The 15,558-nt window shown below is 41.1% G+C and overlaps 2 protein-coding genes across 3 annotated transcripts in view; one reads left to right on the top strand and one right to left on the bottom strand.

Annotated features, from left to right (window-relative positions):
- FBXL13 (F-box and leucine rich repeat protein 13) overlaps nucleotides 1–15,558 on the top strand; it is a 272,579-nt gene that overhangs the window by 117,689 nt on the left and 139,332 nt on the right. The window lies entirely within an intron of this gene.
- Nucleotides 1–15,558, bottom strand: part of LRRC17 (leucine rich repeat containing 17) — a 57,094-nt gene that overhangs the window by 5,133 nt on the left and 36,403 nt on the right. The window contains exon 4 of one of the 2 annotated variants that reach the window (XM_015134565.3): nucleotides 10,923–11,000. The exons of the other annotated variant lie outside the window; for it this stretch is intronic. Coding sequence (XP_014990051.3) covers nucleotides 10,948–11,000 — 53 coding nt within the window. The 3' untranslated portion in view covers nucleotides 10,923–10,947. The remainder of the gene's footprint in view (nucleotides 1–10,922; nucleotides 11,001–15,558) is intronic. 2 annotated transcript variants of the gene reach the window in all.

The following is a 15,558-nucleotide window of genomic DNA, read 5'->3' as shown; positions in this document are numbered from 1 at the left end:
TGCTATCGGTCTATCAATTCTGTTGATCTTTTTAAAAAACAAACTCCGGCTGGGCGTCGTGGCTCATGCCTGTAATCCCAGCACTTTGGGAGGCCAAGGTGGGTGGATCACAAGGTCAGGAGATCAAGACCATTCTGGCTAACACGATGAAACCCCATTTCTACTGAAAATACAAAAAAATTAGTTGGGCATGGTGGCGGGCGCCTGTAGTCCCAGCTACTTGGGAGGCTGAGGCAGGAGAATGATGTGAACCCAGGAGGCAGAGCTTGCAGTGAGCTGAGATTGCACCACTGTGCTCCAGCTTGGGCAACAGAGCAAGACTCCATTTTGAAGGGTTTTTTGTGTGTCTATCTCTTTCAGTTCTGCTCTGATCTTAGTTATTTCTTGCCTTCTGCTAGGATTTGAATTTGTTTGCACTTGCTTCTCTGGTTCTTTTAATTGTGATGTTATGGTGTCAATTTTAGATCTTTCCAGCTTTCTTTTGTGGGCATTTAGTGCTATAAATTTCCTTCTACACACTGTTTTAAATGTGTCCCAGAGATTCTGGTACACTGTGTCTTTGTTCTCATTGGTTTCAAAGAACATGTTTATTTCTGCCTTAATTTCGTTATGTACCCAGTAGTCATTCAGGAACAAGTTGTTCAGTTTTCATGTAGTTGTGCAATTTTGAGTGAGTTTCTTCATCCTGAGATCTAATTTGATTTTACTGTGGTCTGAGAGACAATTTGTGATTTCTATTCTTTTACATTTGCTGAGGAGTGCTTTACTTCCAATTATGTGGTCAATTTTAGAATAAGTGTGATGTGGTGCTGAGAAGAATGTATATTCTGTTGATTTAGGATGGAGAGTTCTGTAGTTGTCTATTAGGTCTGCTTGTTGCACAGCTGAGTTCAGGTCCTGGATGTCCTTGTTAACCTTCTCTCTCATTGATCTATCTAATATTGACAGTGGGGTGTTAAAGTCTCCTATTATTATTGTGTGGGAGTCTAAGTCTCTTTGTAGGTCTCTAAGGACTTGCTTTATGAGTCTGGGTGCTCCTGTATTGGGTGCATATATATTTAGTATAGTTAGCTCTTCTTGTTGAATTGATCCCTTTACCATTATGTAATGGCCTTCTTTGTCTCTTTTGATCTTTGTTGGTTTAAAGTCTGTTTTATCAGAGACTAGGATTGCAACCCCTGCTTTTTTTGCTTTCCATTTGCTTGGTAGATTTTCCTCCATCCCTTTATTTTGACCCTGTGTGCGTCTTTTCACGTGAGATGGGTCTCCTGAATACAGCACACTGATGGGTCTTGACTCTTTATCCAATTTGCCAGTCTGTATTTTTTAAATGGGGTATTTAGCCCATTTATATTTAAAGTTAATATTGTTATGTGTGAATTTGATCCTGTCATTATGATATTTGCTGGTTATTTTGCCTGTTAATTGGTGCAGTTTCTTCATCTCAGTGACGGTCTTTACAATTTGGCATATTTTTGCAGTGGCTGGTACCAGTTGTTTCTTTCCATGTTTAGTGCTTCCTTCAGGAGCTCTTGTAAGGCAGGCTTGGTGGTGACAAAATCTCTCAGCATTTGCTTGTCTGTAAAGGATCTTATTTCTCCTTCACTTATGAAGCTTAGTTTGGCTGGATATGAAATTCTGGGTTGAAAATTATTTTAAGAATATTAAAGTGCAGTATTTGGGCAGGAGTGCCCCGTTTTTCCAGGTAGTCTGTCACAGCTTCCCTTGGCTAGGAAAGGGAAATCCCCCGACCCGTTGCACTTCCCAGGTGAGGCAACGCCCTGCCCTGCTTTGGCTCGCCCTGTGTGGGCTGCACCCACTGACCAACCAGTCCCAGTGAGATGAACCAGGTACCTCAGCTGGAAATGCAGAAATCACCCGTCCTCTGTGTTGATCACATTGGGAGCTGCAGACCAGAGCTGTTCCTATTCGGCCATCTTGGAACGCGCCTTGTCTCTCTGTTTGTCTGTCCCTCTTTCCCTATATGTGTATACACACATATATACACATATGAAATATACATAGAAAATATACTATTAAATAAATCTAGATTTTCTGAAGGAAGGAAATGGACTCAAGATGCAACATTCAGGGTTTCAGTTTGACCTAAGATTTTCATGATAGCAATGGTAGTTGAATAGTGGAATGAGTTTCTGAGAAATAGCAAGGCATGCTTATCTGGAAGCTTTTGTTTATTGAGGTACATTTTATGTAACATAAAATTCACCTTTTTAACCATTTTAAAGAGTACAACTCAGTGGTTTTTATTATATTAACAATGTTGAGCAACCATCACTATTTAATTCTAGACCATTTTCATCAGCCCAAAGAGAAGGCTCATACCCATTCTGCCTTTTGTTTCTTTTCTTACACAATTGCTCATTGAGGAAGCTCCTATATATTCCTACTTTGCTGAGTGTTCTTATAAAGGGGTAATGGGATTTTGTCAAATGCCTTTTCTGAGTCAACTGAAATGGTTTTCCCCTCCTTCCTTCTATTAATATCATGTATATCACATTGATTGATTTTTTTTGTCTGTTGAACCACCCTTGAATTCCTGAGATCAGTCTCGTTTGTTCGTACATCATGGTGTATAATCCTTTTAATACGCTGCTGGACTCTGTTTGCTAATATATTTTTTTTTTTTGAGATGGAGTCTCTCTCTGTCGCCCAGGCTGGAGTGCAGTGGCCGGATCTCAGCTCACTGCAAGCTCCGCCTCCTGGGTTCATGCCATTCTCCTGCCTCAGCCTCCCGAGTAGCTGGGACTAAAGGCGCCCGCCACCTCACCCAGCTAGTTTTTTTTTTTTGTATTTTTTAGTAGAGATGGGGTTTCACTAGGTTAGCCAGGTTGGTCTTGATCTCCTGACCTCGTGATCCGCCTGTCTCAGCCTCCTAAAGTGCTGGGATTACAGGCTTGAGCCACTGTGCCTGGCCGCTAATATTTTTAAAAGGATATTTGCATCTATATTTAAAAGGAATATTACTCTGTAGTTTTTCCTTCTTGTGGTGTCTTTGGCTTCCTTATCGGGATAATATTGGCTTCATCGAATGAGGTAGGAGGTATTTTTTTGGAAAGAGTTTGAGGATTGATGTTTGGTTTAAGATTTGAGGATTAAATGTTTGGTAAAATTTGCCCATGAAGCCATCTGGCCCTAGGCTCTCTCTTGGAGGTTTTTTGTTTGTTTGTTTGTTTTGAGATGGATTCTCGCTCTGTCACCCAGGCTGGAGTGCAGTGGTGCAATCTTGGCTCACTGGAACCTCTGCCTTCCGGGTTCAAGCGATTCTTCTGCCTCAACCTCCTGAGTAGCTGAGATTACAGGTAAGTGCCATCATGCCTGGCTAATTTTTGTATTTTGAGTAGAGACAGGGTTTTGCCACATTGGCCAGGTTGGTCTTGAACTGCTGACCTTAAGTGATCCACCTGTCTCAGTCTTCTAAAGTGCTGAGATTACAGGCATGAGCCTGGCCTTGTTGGAGGTTTTTTGATTGCTGATTTAGTATTTTTACTTATTATAGTGCTATTTAGATTTTCTGTTTCTTCTCGAGTCAATTTTGGTGGTTCATGTGTTTCTAGGAATTTGTCAGTTCTATGTAGTTTATCTAATTTGTTGGGGTACAACAGTTCATAATATTCTCTTATGATCCTTTTTACTTCTGTAAAGTCAGTACTAATGTACCCACTTTCATTTCTAATTTTAGTAATATTAGTCTTTCTTTTTGTTTTCCTGGTCAGTCTAGGTAAAGGTTTGCAAATTTTGTTGATTGTTTCAACCAACTGTTTGGTTCTTTTTCCATTGTTGTAAAAAATAGATAACATAAAAATTACCATTTTAACCACTTTTATGTGTACAGTTCTGTAGCATTAAGTATATTCACGTTCTTGTGCAACCATCATCACTGATGCATCTCCAGAACTTTTTCAGCTCACAAAACTGATAGTTTGTACCCATTAAGTACTAAATCCTCTTTTCTCCCTCCTCCTAAGTCCTGGCAATCACCATTCTACTTTCCATCTCTATGGATTTGATGACTCTAGGTGCCTCATATAAGTGGAATCAAACAATAATTGTTCTTTTGTGCCTAGCTTACTTCACTTAGCACAGTATCATCAGGGTTTACTCCTTTTAGCATGTGTCAGAATTTCCTTTTTAAGGGTAAATAATATTTCATTTTATGTATATACCACATTTTGTTTATCCATTCTTCCAATAATAGACACTAAAGTTGCTTCAATCATTTAGGCATTACAAATAATACTACTATAAATATGGATATTCAAAAAAACCTTATTTTTGTTAATTCTCTATTTTCTATTTTCTGTTTTGCTTATCTCCACTCCAATTTTTTTTTTTTTTTTTTGGTGAGAGGGTCTCACTCTGTTTCCCAGGCTGGAGTACACTGGCATGATCACAGCTTACTGAAGCCTCAACCTATTGGGCTTAAGTGATCCTTTCACCTCCCACCTAAGTAGCTAGGACTACAGGTGGCCACACCTGGCTAATTAAAAAAAAAATTTTGTAGAGACGGGATCTGACTGTGTTACCCAGGCTGGTCTTGAACTCCTGAACTCAAGAGATCCTCCTGCCTCAGCCTTCCAAAATGCTAGGATTACAGGTGTGAGCCACTGCATCCAGTCCACTTCAGTCTTTATTATTCTGGTTGACTTGGGTTTTGTTTGCTCTTCTTTGCTAGTTTCTTCAGGTTAAAAGTTAGGTTATTGACTTAAGAACTTTCTTTTCTTTTCTTCTTTTTTTTTAAATTAACATTTATTTATTTATTTATTTATTTATTTATTTAGAGATGGAGTCTTGCTCTGTTGCCCAGGCTGGAGTGCAGTGGCTTGATCTTGGCTCACTGCGACCTCTGCTAGTAGAGACGGGGTTTCACCATGTTGGCCAGGCTGCTCTCGATCTCCTGACCTCAGGTGATCTACCTGCCTTGGCCTCTTAAACTGCTAGGATTACATGTGTGAGCCACTGTGCCCAGCCATAAACTTTATTCTTAAGAGAAATTTCAGGTTCTCAGCAAAATTGAGCAAAAGGTATAGAGATTTCCCATATACCTCCTTCCCCGACACATACATTGCCTCCCCACTATCAACATTACCAACAAGAATGACACACTTGTTACAATTGGTGAAGCTATATTTACACATCATTATCACCCAAAGTCCATACTTTATATAGGGTTCACTCTTAGTGTTGTATATGGTATGACTTTGGACAAATTTACAGTGATATTTGTGTTCGCCATTATAATATTGTGCTGAGTAGTTTCATTCCTTTAGGAATCCTCTGTGCTCTGCCTGGTCATCCCCCCTCACCCTGCTAGTTCCTGACAACCACCAATCTTTTTATTGTCTATATAGTTTTGCCTTTTCTGGAATGTCATATAGTTGGAATCATACAGTATGTAGCCTTTTCAGATGGGCTTCCTTCACTTATTAGTGTGCCCTTAAATTTCTTTTATATCTTTTCACGGCTTGATAGATCATTTTTTTAGTGCTGAATAATATTCCATTGTCTGAATGTATCACCAATTTATTAACTCACCTATTGAAAGACATCTTGGTTGTTTCCAAGTTTGAGCAAATATGAATAAAGTTGTTATAAACATTTGTGTGCAGGTTTTTGTATAGACAGAAGCTTTCAGCTCCTTTGGGTAGATACCAAGGAACATGATTGCTGGATTGTATGGTAAGGGTATGTGCTGTTTTGTAAGAAAGTGCCAAACTGTCTTCCAAAGTTGGCTGTACCATTTTGCATTCTCATCAGCAATGAATGAGTGTTCCTGTTGCTCCACATTCTCATCAGCAATGAATGGGAATTCCTGTTGCTCTATATCCTCATCAGCATTTGGTGCTGTCACTGTTCTGGATTTTGGCCATCCTAATAGGCGTGTGGGGGTATCTCATTACTGTTTTAACTTACATTTCCCTGATGACATTTGTTATGGAGCATCTTCTCATATGCTTCTATCTTTCTGGTGAGGTGTCTGTTAAGGACTTTGGCCCATTTTTAACCAGGTTGTTTTCTTATTGTTTTGTTTTTGTTTTTGTTTTGAGGCAGAGACTTGCTTGTTCGCCCAGACTGGAGTACTGTGGTGCAATCTTGGCTCACTGCAACCACACCTCCCCAGTTCAAGCAATTCTCATGCCTCAATCTCCTGAGTAGCTGGGATTACAGGTATGCACCAGCATGCCTGGCTAATTTTTGGACTTTTAGTAGAGATGGGATTTCGCCATGTTGGCCAGGCTGGTCTTGAACTCCTGACGTCAAGTGATTTGCCTGCCTCAGCCTTCTGAAGTGGTGGGATTACAGGTGTGAGCCACCATGCCCAGCCTGGATTGTGAGGTTTTAACCACCATACATAAGATATATATGTTGATATATGTATCTGAGGTCAAGATAGCCTGTAAACATTTTCTTTGTTTAAATTTTTAATATTTTGTGTCTAAAATATATTTCACATAGTATTTATCTGGAAGTGTACTTCTTAGTACCATTATCTTCATCACAGAAACAACTGAGCATTCAAGGCTGAGTAGACCTTGATCTTTTTTAAGGAAGCAAAGGTAATGTCTGTCTTAACTTGGTAATATTTTTAATTTACTGAAAATTATTTACTGAAAATTGTTTAATCAAACCCATTTTAATTCCAGCAAACTTGAGTGTATCAAAGATAAAAACCATTCTTAACACATGGACACATAGAGGGGAATGATGGACACTGGGGCTTACTGGAGGGTGGAGGGTGGAGGAGGGGGAGGATCAGCAAAAATAACTAACACATACTAGGCTTAATACCTGGGTGACTAAATAATCTATACAACAAACCCCCGTGACATGAGTTTACCTATATAACAAGCCTAATACATGTACCCTTGAAACTGAAATAAAAGAATTTTTTTTTCAGAGATGTTTTAGTTTTTCTGTTGTTTCTCCTGCCCCACCCCCACCCCCTACCCCAGCTAAGATCAGTTCATCTATTGGTGTGTGGAGAATTACACACATTTCTGGGAAGATTGGTTTTCTGACAGTTGGATTGAAGATAAATATTGGCTGCTCTTTTGGGCTGTTTGGCTGACTGAACACAACAGTTGTAATCCTTATACCAGTAAAATTTTAGAAAATTAAATGTAGAATGTTATCTTAAAATATTTAAGGCAGGGCACGGTGCCAAGGCACGTGGATCACTTGAGGCCAGGAGTTTGAGCCCAGCCTGGCCAACATGACGAAAACTTGTCTTTACTAAAAATACAAAAATTAGCCAGGTGTGGTGACGTGCGACTGTGGTTCCAGCTACTTGGGCGGCTGAGACATGAGAATTGCTTGAACCCGTGAGGTGGAGGTTACAGTGTGCCAAGATCATGCCACCGCATTTCAGCTTGGGTGACACAGCAAGACTGTGTCAAAAAAAAAAAAAAAAAAAGGCTGGGCGTGGTGGCTCATACCTGTAATCCCAGCACTTTGGGAGGCCGAGGCAGGCGGATCACGAGGTCAAGAGATGGAGACCATCCTGGCTAACACGGTGAAACCCTGTCTCTACTAAAAATACAAAAAATTAGCTGTGCGTGGTGGCGGGTGCCTATAGTCCCAGCTACTCCGGAAACTGAGGCAGGAGAATTGCTTGAACCCGGGAGGTAGAGGTTGTAGTGAGCCGAGATAGCGCCACTGCACTCCAGCCTGGGCGACAGTGTGAGACTCCGTGTCAAAAAAAAAGAAATCCTTAAAAGGCAGATGAGGGCACAGACTTACAGAATTTAGACAAGTAGATCCTCATTATTGGCCAGGCATGGTGGTCCTATAATCCCAGCACTTTGGGAAGCTGAGGTGGGCGGATCATTTGAGGTCAGGAGTTTGAGACCAGCTTGGCCAACATGGTGAAACTCTGTCTCTACTAAAAATATAAAATTTAGCCGGGCGTGTTGGCGGGTGCCTGTAATCCCAGCTACCGGGGAGACTGAGGCAGGAGAATCACTTGAACCCGGGAGGCAGAGGTTGTGGTGAGCCAAGATGGTGCCATTGCACTCCTGCCTGGGTGACAGGGAGACTCCGACTCATAAAAAAAACAGATCCTCATTACTGAATTCCTTCGATTTGCCAATTTGCCGGAGCAGGAGACTCAAGATTTCTCAGAAACAGACATGAATTGATCCAGGGTATAGGCTCCAGAGGATGGAATGGTGAATGAATGAAAAGCAGTGCTGCTTAAAGTTGAATATCTTTTTCAGGTAACTAGGCATTAGGTCACAGCCAACTCACGACTCAGGAGGACTCTGTTTATAGTAAATCTTGTTTACTTCAGAAAAATCAGAGAATCTTACGACTAGGAAAGGTTGTTTTGTTTTGTTTTTAACTTATTTTATCCAAATACCCAAGTGATACATACATTCAAATATGTATATCTCAGGACAGTAGTAATTTTTACTACCATAAAATATAATGATTTTTGTAACCTTATGAACTTGTATTGTCTGTCGTAAAAAAGAGACATCCAAAGACAAGTTACTAGAGTAACTGTCAAGTAAGAAATTGGTGGAAGAGGAAGTGTCTAATTGTTCATTCCATCATGAATCAACTACACTTCCCTGAAAAAGTTTAACTCCGATGTAGAAAAGGGGGCAAATCTTAAGGTTTGAAAATCCACTTTGGTCTTGACCCTGAGAGATGTTAGGAATGCCTACTGACTTACTTTTGGATGTCCTGGATTAATTTCTGTTTTGATGTGTTCAGGAGCTTTATTTCCAAATACATCCCTGGGGATTAAATTGAATATAAAAATCAACCAATAAAATCCCTAACTAGCCTCTAAAAATTATACCAGGAACAACTTGGGCCCTTTCTCTGAATCAGGTTTCATCTCATTTCATTCCAGAATCCTCTTGCCTCCAATATGATTCTCTTGTCACACCAGGCTTTTTCCATCATCAAATCTTGGCTCTTTCAGCTCCTATGTCCTTAAAATTCCACTCTGATGCTCATGAACAATAATAAATGAATTTGTAAATAAATGAACTTGTTACATCTCTCTGGTAACGTTTGAAATGTAATAGCTGGCTTTCATGCCTCATAGTGAACAATGTAGGGATTTGCATGAAGAAGTAATGTCTCTAAGTCCCCACCTCTGACCCAAACCACTGGGCAGAGTGGTTAGAACCTCACAATCCAGTCCAGGCTCAGTGGCTTACGCCTATAATCCCAGAACTTTGGAAGGCTGAGGTGAGCAGAACACCTGAAGTCAAGAGTTCGAGACCAGCCTGGCCAACATGGCAAAACCCCCATCTCTACTAAAAATACAAACATTATCTGGGTGTGGTAGCGGGCGCCCGTAATCCCAGCTACTTGGGAGGCTGAGGCAGGAGAATCGCTTGAACCCGGGGGGGCGAAGGCTACAGTGAGCCAAGATTGCACCACTGCATTCCAGACTGGATGACAGAGCGAAACTCTGTCTCAAAAATAAATAAATAAATAAATAAAATAAATAAAATAAAAATAGAACCTCACAATCCAGAGTTATTTACTGAAGCATTAGCTCTGGCAGTTCTTCCGGCTTCCCATTCTCTTTGTTTTCTTATATAAATACAGATCTAAATGTCTTGGACAAAAGACTTTCTCCTGCCAACTGCCCTCATGAGTGCTCCCCCACTTTCCTGGTACCTGCTCCTCTTTGGGGTTTAGTTCTGGAAGTTCTGGTGCCAGACAGCCACAGACAAGGGTAACTTTTACAATGCTGTGCAGCCCTGCATAGCAGAAAGGGCTTAGGCAGATCTCAATCCTGGCCCTGCCACTTTCCAGCTGTGTGATTTTGTCCAAGTTACCGCAGCTCTCCACCTTGATTCCTCATCTATAAAAGGCAGACAGTATTACCTACCTCAGAGGGATTTTGTGAGAATTAGAAGTGGAATATGTGAAGCTCTTAGCACAGTGTCTGGCATGTAGCATGTGCTTTAAAAATATGTGGCTGAGTGTGGGGCTTACGCCTGTAATCCCAGCACTTTGGGAGGGTGAGGTGGGTGGATCACTTGAAGTCAGGAGTTCAAGACCAGCCTGACCAACATGGTGAAACCTTGTCTCTACTAAAAATACAAAAATTAGCCAGGCATGGTGGTGAGCACCTGTAATGCCAGCTACTCGGGAGGTTGAGGCAGGAGAATTGCTTGAACCTGGGAGACATAGGTTGCAGCTAGCTGAGATTGGACCACTACACTCCAGCCTGGACAACAGAGCAAGACTCCCATCTCAGAAAAAAAAAGTGCCTAATATTATTTGTTATATACCATCTTCCATGCTTTGGGAGTTTGTGCAAATATCAAATAAGGTGGTTATTTGCTAAACTTTGATAGAAGAAATGAAAACATATTCAACTCAGCATGAAAGGAAATGGTATATTAAGAGGAAAAAGTAGTATCTCACTAAGGACGTGTGTATATTTCTTTTCACTTTATTTTTCTCTTTGTAGAATATGACTATCTAAATGCAAACTGATGGGATCAGGGTCTAAAATCCTCCACTGATTTCCTCTTTTGCTGGTGATCTAGTTCTCTAGGTGAGCTCATTTTAACCTGCAAACCCAAATCACGGGGCTTCTTTTGGGCACCACCTCCTCCCTCAGTGGCCTCATATTATTTCCTATATTTTATTCTGGCTTCATCCCAAATACTACACCCAAATCCTAATTTCATTCTTTATTTTATGGTCCTTGACATACTAGCTTAGCAGGAAGGGCCCTTTCTCATGGACAGGTGGATTCCCAGTGTGAACCCCACTCAAAACAAAAACAAAAAGAAACAAAAATGGTGTTTCCACATTCACCAGTGTTTATACCTCTTCAGGGCTCGTGCTTCACACCATCTACAGCTGTTAATCAGGGTCCTAGCTTCCAACCAGCTTCCAACATAATTCTCGCATTCTCTACTTACTGTTTGTGACAGTTCTCTTTCGGGTCTAGCTTGACAGTGTTTTGCGAGGATCAGTGAAGAATTTGGATGTATCAGGACCTGATTTTGGAATGCACATAAATCAGAAATGGAAATTTATTTAATGTATAAGATGACTTACTGAAAAAAAGTAGAGGGGTGGGGAATGACATTTTATTATAGCAGCATTTGTATAAAATCATTTTGATCATCTTTAGGTAAGGGAGGAGACCACTCCTCATATCATCTTATGCCCAATTTCTGCCTCCAAAGAAAGAAGTAAAAACTAAAAGGCAGAAATGAAATCCACAGGCAGACAGCCTGGCGCTGCACCCTGGGCCTGGTAGTTAAAGATCGACCCCTGACCTAATCGGTTATGTTATCTATAGATTACAGACATTGTATAGAAATGCACTGTGAAAATCCCTATCTTGTTTTGTTCTGATCTAATTACCGGTGCATGCAGCCCCCAGTCACGTACCCCCTGCTTGCTCAATCAATCGTGACCCTCTCACATGCACCCCCTTAGAGTTATAAGCCCTTAAAAGGGACAGAAATTGCTCACTTGGGGAGCTCGGCTCTTGAGACAGGAGTCTTGCTGATGCCCCTGGTGAATAAACCCCTTCCTCTTTAACTCGGTGTCTGAGGAGTTTTGTCTGTGGCTCGTCCTGCTACATTTCTTGGTTCCCTGACCAGGAAGCAAGGTGAATGGCGGATGGTTGAGGCAGCTCATTAGGCGGCTTAAGCCTGCCCTGTGGAACATCCCTGCGGGGGACTCTAACCAGCCCGAGCTATGCGATCCTGAGAGCGCTCCCAGGTAGGGATTTTCCCTGGTGGGACGCCTTGCCAGAACAGTGTGTGGCAGGCCCTGGTGGAGGATCAACACAGTGGCTGAACGCCGGAAAGGAATGAGCACTTGGAGTCTGGACATCTAAAACTTGGTAAGACTAGTCTTTGAAACTTGCCCACTCCGTTTGAGTGGAAGCGTGGCCTGATCACCCAGGGCATGCCTTTATCGGCACTTTGGTTTTGGTTTTGGTTTTGACTTGGTTTGAATTGCTTGACAGGATTGGTCTTGGGAACTTGCCTACTCCATTTGAGTGGAAGCGTAGCCTGATCACCCACGGTGTGCCTATACTGGGCACTTTGGTTTTTGTTTTTGACTTGACTTGGATTGCTTGATACTTTGGTTTTGACCTGGCTTGGATTTCTGGATACTCTGATTTTGGTTTTGATTTTGGTTTGGTGCAAACTGCAAAACTGTGTGTGTGCCCTTTTTACCCGTTCTTTGTTTTGTGGTGTGCGTGTGGTGTGAGCGTGGTGTTTTGTCTCAAAGAAGCATAGGTTAGGCACAAATAAGCCCACCCTACTAGGAACTATGTTGAAAAATTTCAAAAAAAGGATTTAAGGGAGACTATGTAGTACTATGACACCAGGAAAACTTAAAACTTTGTGTAAGATAGACTGGCCAGCATTAGAGGTAGGTTGGCCATTAGAAGGAAGCCTGGACAGGCCCCTTGTTTCAAAGGTATGGCACAAGGTAACCTGTAAGCCAGAGAACCCAGACCAACTGGTTTTAGACCCCCCGCCCCCAACACACAGTGGTTGAGAGAACAGCAGCATAAGCGGCAGGCAGAGGCAAGGAAAGACCAGCAGAGAGAGAGAAAGGAAAGATACAGAGAGGACAAGAGGCAAAGAGAGAGGAAGAGACAGAGAGGAAGAAACAGACAAAGAGTGAGTCAAGGAGAGAGAGAGAAGAGAGGGAGACAGAGAAAGAGAGAGGCAGAGAGAGAGAAGAGACAGAGGCAAAAGGAAAATCAGAGAGAGACAAAGTCAAAGAGAGAAAGAAAGAGAGAAAGAGAGAGAAGGAAAAAAAGTGCACCCTATTTCTTTAAAAGCCAAGGTAAATTTAAAACCTATAATTGATAATTGAAGGTATTCTCGTAACCCTATAAAACTCCAGTACCACTTTGTTGTCAGTGTAAACAAGGGCGTATCCGAAAGCACTGAGACCTTCCTATCAAAAATCCTTTACCCAAAAACCCACGGATGGCCCAAATGCATTCAATCTGTAGCGGCAACTGCTTTGCTAACAAAAAAAAAAAGGTAAAAATAAATAAATAACTTTTAGAGGAAACCTCATTGTGAGCACACCTCACCAGTTCAGAAGTAGCCTAAGGAAAAAAAAAAAAAAAGGAAAAAAAAAGGAGGGGGGCGGAATTTATATAGAAAGAGTATTACATGGTAAATTTTTGTCCTGAAATAAATTAACTAGTTGTTTAAAAAAAGAAATATTTGTAATAAGTCAGAAAGTTGAGGCACGTCGAAAAATTGCCTGTAAAAGTCATGAAAGAAAAAAAAAGGTTATAAAAAATGTGTGTTTAAAAAATGTATGAAAAAAATGTTGTATAATTTAAAAGTAACTAGGCCTCCTGAATGTAAAACTATTGGAAAAAAAAAAAAAACAGTTTATGTGCAAGGTGTATAAGAAAAGTAAAATATACTTTTGGTAAAAGAATTATAAAGAGGCATAAGAATGTACATTTTTGCCTACATTAAAAAGTTTTAAAAAATTATTGTTTTGGGCCGGGCGCGGTGGCTCAAGCCTGTAATCCCAGCACTTTGGGAGGCCGAGACGGGCGGATCACGAAGTCAGGGGATCGAGACCATCCTGGCTAACCCGGTGAAACCCCGTCTCTACTAAAAATACAAAAAAAAAAACTAGCCGGGCGAGGTGGTGGGCGCCTGTAGTCCCAACTACTCGGGAGGCTGAGGCAGGAGAATGGCGTGAACCCGGGAGGTGGAGCTTGCAGTGAGCTGAGATCCGGCCACTGCACTCCAGCCTGGGCGGCAGAGCGAGACTCCGTCTCAAAAAAAAAAAAAAAAAAAAATTATTGTTTTGAAGGTTTAAGCAAGTTTTAAAACATTAATTGTAAAGAAAATTCTGTGTGTAAACATATTAGCTAAAGTTAAAGAAATATCATCCAGTTTTTCTGTGAACTGGACATTAAAGTAAAAGCATAACAGGTTTTTCTTAAAGCACCAACCTGCTCTTTAGCAAAAATCATAGAAGGTTAAAAAGAGTCTATGAAATCTTACCTTATGGTCAAACGTTAAAAATTAGATAAATATGTCTGCAAGATTTTATTAAAATTAGGTTTAACATTAATAACACACTAATATAAAGATAAAATTTAGCTTATCTGGTATAAAAATCATACGAGAAGCATTGTTAGATGTAAAATGGTATTTGGCTTTCTTTGGTTTAAAAACTAATAAAAATAGGTGCTAAAGGAAATTTCTCACTAAAAAGGCACTAAGGAGTATAAAGTCCACTGCCAAGGTCCCCACATTTAAAACAAAAGGTCAGTTTCTTAAAAATTATATACTTAGTTTATCTTCCACTTTCTTTTCTCGCAAAAAAAAAAAAGCAAAAAACTAAAAGTCTTTTAGCACATGTACCACCCCTAGAATTTCCGGTAAACCAGCACCAGCCTGAAGATCACGTTCTCATTGAAAGGTGGAAAGAAGAAAAACTCGAGCCAGCCTGGGAAGGACCCTACCTTGTGCTGCTAATCACCAAGACTGCCGTTCGTACAGCAAAAAAAAAAAAAAAAAAAAAAAAAAAGGAGGATGGATTCATCACACCCGAGTCAAGAAAGCACCACCTCCTCCAGAGTTGTGGGCCATAGTCCCAGGGGAAAACCCTACCAAACTAAAGCTAAGAAAAATTTAACTCTTTTCATCTATTCTATCACTTTTTCTTCTTTCCTCGTTCTATTGCTGACCATCTGGTTATTAACATAACCAAGTTGATTTTTTCCTCAAACTATTGCATTTAATGCTTGCCTTGTTATACCCTGTGGGGACTTGCCAAGTCAAAGACAGCTCTCTACTTCAGAAAAGTACTTCTGTCCCTCCTGCTGTCCTCAGACTGGGCATTAGTAAACAAGGACTATTTAATCTGGGGAGATTTCGATAAAGACCCTAGTGCCAACCAGGAGTCTTGCCCCCCGATGTAGAGCTTTCATGCCATAGTTGGTCCAACGTTTTGTGGACCACTAAAGAGCAAGGATGGACTGCCCCAACCAGTTTTTGTTATTTCCTAAAACCATACATTCATTTTACTAGAGGAGCATAGAAGTTAAAGTCTTAAAACAAACTTTAGCAATTAAGACAGGATACCAAGATGCAGATGCCTGGTTAAAATGTATCAAATATTCCATCTGCATGTTAAACAAAAGCAATTGTTATGCATGTGCACATGGCAGGCCAGAGGCCCAGATTGTCCCCTTTCCACTAAGGTGGTCCTCCAGTCGACCAGGTGTGGGCTGCATAGTAGCTCTTTTCCCGGATTCTACAGCCTGGAGTAATAAGTCCTGCGAAGCTCTCTCTGTTATATCCCAAAGTCTGGCACCCTGCGGGTCAGCCCCCGAGGGCCATCCAGCCTGTCTCCCAGCACTACGTTCACTTCATGTCTCTCACGACAGGGAGGAAACTTAGCCTTCTTTGGAGACCTGAAAGGATGCAGTGAGCTTAAGAATTTTCAGGAGCTTATCAATCAGTCAGCCTTTGTTCATCCCTGAGTGGATGTGTGGTGGTATGGTGGTGGACCTTTACAGGCACTCTGCTGAATAAC

This window comes from Macaca mulatta, chromosome 3 (genome assembly GCF_049350105.2).
Source record: "Macaca mulatta isolate MMU2019108-1 chromosome 3, T2T-MMU8v2.0, whole genome shotgun sequence".
NCBI classification, from domain to species: Eukaryota; Metazoa; Chordata; class Mammalia; order Primates; family Cercopithecidae; genus Macaca; species Macaca mulatta.
Note: the sequence above shows the minus strand (reverse complement) of the source record. Positions and strands in the feature narration are given on the sequence as shown.